General features: G+C 39.0%; 1 protein-coding gene across 1 annotated transcript in view; it reads left to right on the forward strand.

Moving 5' to 3' along the window:
• The window catches only part of LOC106912698 (immunoglobulin superfamily DCC subclass member 3), an 82,159-nt gene extending 72,723 nt beyond the window's left edge, over window positions 1-9,436 (forward strand). The window contains exons 13-14 of the mRNA XM_088010018.1: window positions 7,331-7,442; window positions 9,322-9,436. Of these exons, the coding sequence (XP_087866144.1) occupies window positions 7,331-7,442; window positions 9,322-9,396 (187 nt within the window). The 3' untranslated portion in view covers window positions 9,397-9,436. The remainder of the gene's footprint in view (window positions 1-7,330; window positions 7,443-9,321) is intronic.
• Window positions 9,437-9,787: the final 351 nt, after the last annotated feature.

Genomic DNA, 9,787 nt, shown 5'->3' on the forward strand with positions numbered 1-9,787 from the left:
ATATTTTGGGAGCACACATTTTCAATCTGAAAACAGGAGTTCATGTCTTTTGTCTTATGTAATGCTTGTACTCAAAACTTCTACTCTCTTTCAAATATTAACTTTGCTTTCTCAAACCTTTCTCCTCGCTTTCACACTTTGTCTCTGCTCGGATCAAATCTGTTTGCAAACTCTTAGCTCGCTTGTAAATCATTTTCTGCTTGCAAAAACTACCATCGCCTGGCTGCCACTCAACCAATAGAATGAAAGTGTTAAACTGGGTGTTGTACTAGGTGTGTTTGTTTTACTCTGTTGCAGGGGTCTCAAACTCAATTTACCCAGGGGCCGCTGGAGGCAGAGTCTGGGTGAGGTTGGGCCGCATAAAGGATTCCACAAAAAACATTTTAAAAAATATCCTCAAATGTCATCAACATGTAATTATTTTTCCAATACATGAACTGCATGGAGGACCAAAACCGACATAAAAGCATAAATATATATTTAGTTTTTCCTTTTTCTTACACAAGTTTCCGCCAAGTAATGTATATATTTTCTTTTTCATTTCCCCTAAACATGTATTTGTCAAGAAAAATAGATATTTTCATTGTCATTTTTTTGCTTCTCCCTTTTCTGCTTGCTGTTTTTTCCGTTTGCTATTTTTCTGCTGCATCGTTATGTTAATGAGGAAAGCTGCCTTCTATGTCTACTATTGGCCAATAGAGCTTTGGAACCAACGTCATGTCATTGCATCAGACGTTGTGGGGCATTTAGGTGCAGTCGCTCGGTGCCATCTTTGCAGGCCACAGACCAAAACAAATTTAATCTTGGTGGTTTTCTTGTGTTACCGACTGCAGTGAAGTTAGTTTCGAGTTGGATATTAGATTTTCCAATATCCACAGAGAAAGCAGCATTTAGCTCAAGGTTGATCCGATTTATGAATGCTAATTTCGGCCAGCCGTTCTCCAGCTCCCTCCTCAAGTGCTTGAGGTTCACTTCTAGCAACGTATGGAGAACATCTCGACGCGTGACATCATTACCGCTTCTACTTGTCAAAACCATAGACATGAACAGGTAGACGCCTCATGGGGTGGGTCGGCCCTTTGCTGCGATACGCAACAGCGTCCTCCATATTGAATGTGGCCTATGTGCCAGTAAGGTAATACAAGTAAAATGACCTAACTTCAGAAATTGCCGTTCTACAAAGTATTTTAAGTTAATATCTGTCATTGACACATTTTCTCACACACACTAATATATTTGGTTATCAAAGTAATGACTAAAGAGTTTATAACTTTTGATGTGATTATTTGATTGTTTTGGGGCATTTCTGAATAAAGAGCACAATGTTTTAATTTGAAAGAAATGATTCTGATCATTTTTATATTGACATTGATGGACACACTTTTACAGTTTTAATTAAAGAACATATTTATTCCATAATTTAATGTACATTTAACGTTTCAAGACAAGAAACAAATAATTTTCTTGTATTTATTTTTTATATATTGAGAAATGACTTTAGATTTATAAATCAGTCATTGTCAAACATTAAACTACATATTTTTCTTACTTTTTTCAAGAGAAAAAAATATTACAGTATACATCAACAGCAAAGAGTGAAAATAATTCTAACAGAGTAAATTAGTTTTATTTCATTACATAAGCTGTATTAATACACTAATACTTCAGATTGAGATATTTAAAAATACACAAAAAGTGAAAGAATAAAACATTTATTTATTATACTGGGAGTACTGGTCACAGGCTTCAGTCTGCTGGTCACACTGGGAGAACTCAATGACTTCTGAGACGTCCTGGTTCACAGGCTAAAGCCAAGGATAAAAGAGAAATTATCCAAAAGTGTAATAGAAAATACATATTCCTTCACATTCAGAAAAAGACATTTTCAGCATGTTGGGCTCTGACTCGTAGCATCTTTATAGCTAAATACTGACATGGAGAAGCTGAGCTGGAAACAGACTGAAGAGCAGCAGCTCCAGCTCTGATCCTGACTGATCTTTCCTCACTAAATCCTCTGGTTTTTAATAAACTTCTCCTCTAACAGCGGTTTCTCATCAGCTCTCTCTCATTAGAAAACAGTGTGAAAACGTTAGCTGCTGCGCTAACAATCAGCGGTTATTTCGGGCCAATTAAGCTACATAGGAAATATTTTCCGGTTGTTTAGAAGCGAATTTCTGGCTGCAAAGTCAAGTAATTCTGATCTTTCATCCTTACCTGTGAAAGGTGATGCCAATGAATTCAGTTTGTTCCGTAAAACGGTTGAAACACACAGCACAGGACTTAAGGAGCTCCGATCCTCTGCTGCCAGAGAAGATGGCGTACGCTCTTACGTACGATCTATGATGTCTATGGTCACAACAGCGCGGCGAATGACGAACAGCCCAGTAGCAGTCACCTTTCTCTGCGTTTGATTGTGGCATTTGTTAATGGTAGAAAGTACCGGAATGGCGACTGCAGGGAAGGGCAACTGGTACCGGACTGTTCCATCATCCCCCACACTATTGCTACAAGCGTAGTGTGTGCATGAAGTCAGTGTAGCTTAGCCTAGCACCGAATGTCAGCCATGACGAGGAACGACGGACAGGACTTCCTTCAGAGGTCTGCTCACCCTGTGGGCCGCACTAATATTATACTTTCATATCACGGTGGGGGCCACAAGACATCGTCCTGCGGGCCGCGAGAATGAGACCTCTGCTCTACTGGGTGTGCCTGTAATTTGTGTAAACAGAGAACATTCCAGTACTTATGGAACCTCCCAGGGGATAGTCAATAGTTGCTACTATCGACTGTAGCAACCTGCGCCGCCAAGTGGATGAAGGGAGAAACAACAACCTCAGCTTTCTGCCCCATGTTACACTAAATATGCACGAGCCGTGTGCTACTGATCGCTAACAGCTACTGATCTTAGGCAGGCAATGCAAGTTTTGAGAAGAAAGACATGAAATCCTGCTTTCAGACTGAAATTAAAACTAATTGAAATTTAAACTAATTACAGCAACAAAAAAAATTCCCCGTATTACTCAGATGCATTTCTCACTAATACTCTGAATACGAAACGGCTTCCACAGCTGATCTGACTCGTTTCCTTTGCTGAATAACTCTTTCCTGGACACACAATAAGTAAAAGAGTTAGCTCCGACTTTCTCTCTACTTCATTAACTGAAATTTTGTCTTTAATATGTAGCTACTTTCTCCTCTGAATCAGACAAATGCGCCTTGACCTCATGCTGCGTTACCTGAGTGATTGACTGTTGGGGACAAGTACACCTCGCTGCAGCAAACAGAAAGGGGCCGGGACGGACCATAAAGCAGTCTCATACCTTATTTGGAAATGGGACCTTCACACTCCGGAAGTGAAGGGGGCGCTATTTCCTATCTTATCCGTGGTCTCCCGTTTCTATTTCTTTTGAAATCTGTGATATATTTTCATCTTTAGGAAGAAGTTTCACTCTCACCATGTATTTGAACTTCTCTCTTTTATTTACTTCAGCGCAGCTCACAGTTTTTAATAAATTCTATAGCTTTCTGTGTACTTCTAAATCTGCTTTTTCATTGCATCTTTTTGGATCTACTGCTGGGTGGCTGTGGCTCTGTGGGAAGAGTAGTCGTCTTGTGATCAGAAGGTTGTAGGTTTGATTCCGACTTCCTCCTGCCACATGTCAATGCCTACTGATCTGTGTGTCGGTGTGAGTGCAAATGGGTGAATCTGACTCTAGTGTAAAGTCCTTTGAGTGGTCAAAATGATTGGAAAAGCACTCTGTAAATTCAGTCCATTTACCATTTTACTCCCTCTAGTGGCATGGGGGTGTAATAACAACTAATACAATTACATTATTAAATTAGAATACCACAAAGTGTTAATTATTTGCTATCAATTCCAGCATTACTGGCACCATAAAAGAGAAATTATCTTATAAAACACCAAATGTTTTCATTTTATTAAGGAGCTAATTAAAATACAAACAAGACCTTCATATATTGTAAATCTTCTTTTCCTTTTGGCTTTTTCCCTTTAGGGGTCGCCACAGTGAGTCATCCGTCTCCATGTAACCCTGTCTTCCGCATCTTCTTCTCGTCCTCTTTCACTCCATCCATAAATCTCCTCTTTGGTCTTCCTCTAGGTCTCTTTTCTGGCAGGTCCATCCTTAGCATCCTTCTACTGATGTATTCAGTGTCTCTCCTCTGTACGTCCAAACCATCTCAATCTGGCTTCTTGGACTTTATCTCATACACATCTGACATGAGCTTTTCCTCTGATGTATTCATTTATGATCTTATCCATCTTTGTCACTCACAAAGAGAACCTCAACATCTTCATCTCTGCTACCTCCAGCTCTGCCTCCTGCCTCTTCGTCATTGCCACTGTCTCTAAACCGAACAGCATTGCTGTCTTGTACACATTTCCCTTCATTCTTGCAGATGCTCTTTTATCACACATCACACCTGACACAAGTCAATAACGAACAAATAAATTAGGTTTACAGAAGAATAAAAAATCTGGCAGTTGCAACCAGTTAAATAGATACAAGCAAAAATTCACAGCTTTGCTTGTATATTATTCTGAGAGATTTTTTGTTGGTAGAGTCTTATATAGAAGAAAAAATAAGATGAAACAATTTAGGGTAACACTTTATTTGAAGGGGGGTGAATAAGACTGTCATGACACTGTCATAAACATGACATAACACCTGTCAAGAACATGAATAAACCTTCATGAATATTTATGACTGTTGTTATAAAGCGTCATTCGGTAAATTATGACACTTAATACAAAGTTGACATTATCCAAAATGTCTTTCTTATGACAACTTGACATTAACCAAGAAATCATTACTGTTTAAACTTTACCTTTAATAATGTAACCCAGGCTTTCCCTCTTTGGATCTGCCGCTGATGGAAGACACCCTATCATGGACTCTGCAGTTTTATTTGTGCGTGAAGGTGGGATGTGATCCGTGCAGAAAAGAGGAATCGGACACAGCGATCGTGGTTGTGGGGAGACCTTGGCGCGTTTATTTCGTCCACCTTACAGGCAGTAAACACACTGTCAGCATTCAACCGCTTTTTTTCTGTTTTACAAAACAATCAAGCATCACAAAACGATCAAACGTCACAAACCAATCAATCACCAGAAAGAAAATGTAATCTGTGCCTAACTGGCAATCTGAACCAATAGAAATATATATAATGTTCATTTTTACACCGGGCTAGGGGAGCCGCTGCTTACCTTACAGGCAGTAAACACACTGTAAGGAATACAGCAGTTCGGGCACAAAAATCCCCCGTACTACGGTGTCCCCGGCAGGACAAACATGCCAGGATTGCGGTGGTACCAACAGCACCCTCTTTTGGGACACTTGTGCACTGCTTTACAATAACATAAAGTTACCTAATTTTTAAAGTGCAGTAATACTTTTATAACAAATTTATATCAGTAATGATTTATTGGTTAATGTCAAGTTGTCATAACAAAGACATTTTGAATAATGTCAACTTTGTATTAAAAGTGTCAATTTACCGAATGGCACTTTATGACAACAGTCATAAATATTCATGAAGGTTTATTCATGTTCATGACAGGTGTTATGTCATGTTTATGACAGTGTCATATCAGTCTTATTCACCCCCCTTCAAATAAAGTGTTACCCAATTTAGTCTATCAAGGTGGAAATTTTCCTTACTCTCTGAAACTATAAAATAAAACACAATCGTAGAACAACAAAATAAACAATTTGTGCATCGAGTAAAACACTTTGGATGCTATAGGTAAATGTTATAATTTAGTTTGGTTAAAAAAGGCTGCACAGTGGTGCAGTTGGTAGAGCTGTTGCCTTGCAGCAAGAAGGTTCTCCCTGTGCATGCGTGGATTTTCTCCGGTTTCCTCCCACAGTCCAAAAACATGACTGTCAGGTTAATTGGCCTCTCCAAATTGTCCCTAGGTGTGAGTGTGTGTGCATGGTTGTTTGTCCTGTGTGTCTCTGTGTTGCCCTGTGACAGACTGGCGACCTGTGCAGGGTGACCCCGCTTCTCGCTCAAAACGTTAGCTGGAGATAGGGACCAGCAACCCTCCCGACCCCACTAAGGGACAAGAGTGTAAAGAAAATGGATGGATGGATAAAAATTATTATTGCACTGTCAATAAATTACTTCTAATCAATGTTCTTAGGTACCAGAGGGAAACCTAAGAACATTGCGGTGTAATATAAGCCTTCATGAGCTTAGAGGTTCAAACTGATGAATAAAGAGGATGGATGCTATCAGGGCCGGCCCAAGACTACATGGGGCCCTAAGCGAAATTTGGTTTGGGGCCCTCTAGTTGTGCTAACAATGTGGACTGGTGTTCTGACCATCAGTTCTACCCTTAAATCCGTAAGAGGCGTTTACTTTGGGACATTCAAAGTGTGTAACAGAGGTGGCGAAACACCCCATGCACCCCATATTAAAAATGAATCCGGTGCTGCTGGATCCAACTAGCTCATCTTTAATAATACCAGCCCATAACAATACCCTGCCTCCACCTTGATGGTGTCTGATGCGAAGTGGAGTTTTGTGCCCATTACTCATGCAGCCACAGGCCCATTCATCTCATCTCATCCTGAAAAAAAAATCCTTTGACAAATCTGTCCTCAGATCTGCCTTGACCCAGTCTAGATGTTTCAGCTTATGTGTCTTGTAGTCGGGTTTCAGTCTTCCTTACCTTGGACAATCTCTGAATATCTTGTACTTCTGAAACTCCAGGTAGGTTGCAGTTCTGGAATATAACAGTACTGGGAGATCATGGGTTCCTGGAACTTCACATTTCATTCTTCTCAAATCTTTGGCAGTTAACTTACATCTTTTTTTCTCAACGCGTTTCCTGTGACCCTGTTGACTATTTGCAGCAAAACCTTTGATGGTTCTGTGATCACACCCTAATATGTTAGCAATTTCAAGAGTGCTGTATCCCTCTGAAAGATGTTTTTACAATTTTGGACTTGTCAGAGTCACCTAAATGTCTTTCTACATTCTTTTTTCATCTTTCTCATTTTGACTGAGGAAAAGAAGCTGTCTAATAATTATTCACACCTTGATATAGGTGATGATCTCCAAAGACCCCACTCTCCCTTATTAAACAAATACACATCAGCTGATATGTGTATATTCAATAAGCATTCAAGTTTGTCCAGCTTGGAGTTGGAAAATATGCAGAAAAAAATGGTGATGTCATCAAAACTAAAACCTATATAATAATAGTGCACACAATGTATTGCTCACTGATATGGACAAGGTAACACTAAGTATAATTTCCTCATTTATGGTTATTTATTCACATTTCTTTTATTATTTACAGCCTGTTCTGCAGTGAAGGGACTCAGGTCAACTGGGCCATACCAAGATTCCATGCAAGACAGAACATCCCTAAAGAGGGAACATACTACCCCCAGATGGAGTCTGAAGCTCAGGTGATTTCTTTAAACTTTTAGAGAGAATGCATATTATGTTAGATTATCCACATTGCATGTTGAAGTATATATACCAATGTTGTCTTTTAAACCAAAGCCCCTAAATAGTAGACAAAGATTTAAAAAGCATTACAGTTTACTTGGAGTTGTGAGCCAAGTATAAACAGAAAAAAAGCAAGAGTTGACGTAATAAAAACATGAACTACACTTTTGTATTTGCTGTTACAAAAATACCAAAAATAATATTGTCAGGTGAAAATAACACAAAACTATAACATCTTTTTAGCACTTTACGTTCGTAACAATTTACACAGTACTTCTTTTTTTTTTTTTTAACAATGGCCCTTCACACAGTAACATGCAGATTTTTGGCTCTGTGTGGTTAAGCTTGTTGTAGAGAGACACAAGAGCAGGATTTTCCCAAATTACCATTCACTAGCAAGGACCACACCACAAAGATATACATTTAAAGATTTATTGATGAAGGGATGAAGGAATGAGAGATGAAGGGATGTAGAGATGAGGGTTGAAGGGATGAATGATCTTGTTTTGGTTATCTGGGGAGAATGATGGAGGGATTGGGAGATGAAAACTCTGCGTGGGGGTTTGGTCTTCGGGAAACGCATAGGACCCTCAGATGAAACCTGCAGCACAAAGAAGTGAAACATGGTTATGAATGAAAGAGGATGAAATGAAAGAGGTAATGGGTACGGGAAGGTGGGGTTGATGACATGTAACAGACTGAGATGAGTGGATGAAAATTAGAGGTGTGATTTGGGCGTGGCCCTGCTCCCGAACTTAGGTTAACACATCAACTCCATTTAATGCCAGAACTGCTACTGACACAAGTAGTTCTGCAACTGGCCCTAGAGTTTTGCTTTATTATGGCAAACTAATAGCTGAAATTTGTAAATGCAGCAGAAACCATTCTCCAAGAAATTTAAAAGATGTGCAAAATTTTGAAATGGGGTTCAATGATGTTATTATCAGCGCTTAGAATCTTGCTTGTAGCAATCAGACATTTCATTAGAATGATTTTGCAGCAAAACTGAATGAAGGCTATTGGCCGGCCGGCCTCACTGGTTAGGGGCCTTAACCAGTTAGGTTAAGGCCCCTAACTGGACAGAATACAAATTCTTAAAGAAACAACTGAATTTTGCCACCGTTTTCTCAACTGATCAACATCATTACCTAAAACTGTGTGCTTCGGCTACAGGTTGACTCTCTCCATCTTAACTGAAACACATCATTCTGATTAAATCATTCAAAAAAGACAAACAATTAAATAGTAAAAATGAATTTCTTACAACAGCAGTTTCAAATAATTTTCAGATCAGATTTCTGTGGAGACTTGATGATATCTGTAGGAACTCCTTAAGTACTACGAGCATGAAGGGAAAAGGACAATAACATTTGGAAATTGATACAGCTTGACAGTTATCCAGCTGGAATGTCATATGATCTGGTGAACTGTTATAACAAGCAGCCGTTTTGCTACACAAAGTTCCATTTGAAATGGAACTTTGTGTGTAGTAAAACAGATATTACTTGGTCCAGAATACAGAAACATGGTAACAAGTCCTCTAGCATGTGAATATCTTTCATTTTTAGTAAGCTCATTTCATAAAACAGTTCCCTAGTGCAATAAGTAACTGAAAACTGCTTTATTAAAGAGATCAACATGAACAAGTGTTTGTTTCAGAGCTGTCAATTATTGTTTTTGGTGTTTAATGAAAAAAGTTAAGGGGCAGACATGTCTGATATACATGTTAGTTCTTGAATGGAAATGATTATATGACTGTAAAATTCAGATAATTCCAGTTTATAACACTTTGTGCTCTCTTGACTTTTGTGGTGTTATGTCTCTCTATGTCAGCAGATGGTCCGTCCTGCACGTTGCCAAGTTATAATCGAGCAGAATCCAACGGGTGTGTCTGGCATGGGAACTGTCTGACATTAGTCAATATTACCACTTCACCCTCATTCATTTTCTCCCCTACACTTCTTTCAAAGTCCAGTTGAAAATTGGCATATTCTCCAAACCCTTCAACTAATTATGGCTCATTTGTAGACTAGGATGTATCCTGGTCATTTATAAGCCTGAAGCTAATCTCTACCCGTACCTCAGACCAAAGTTTATTGCCTTTATCCTGCTTGTGCGATTGCACATGAGCTTCATTCTCTATTAACTTGCCTGTGTGCTGAGAAATTACTGTTTCTCCATATAATGACTTATGACGGAATTAATTTTGTGTTTACACCAAAGACATGTCACTTTTTCACTAGGAGTCTGCTTCATAACCAAAATATTCTATTCTACTGATCTTTGGTGAAAAACTTACATG

The sequence above is a fragment of the Poecilia mexicana genome, unplaced genomic scaffold (assembly GCF_051168715.1).
Source record: "Poecilia mexicana isolate PSO_F unplaced genomic scaffold, ASM5116871v1 scaffold_11, whole genome shotgun sequence".
NCBI lineage: Eukaryota > Metazoa > Chordata > Actinopteri > Cyprinodontiformes > Poeciliidae > Poecilia > Poecilia mexicana.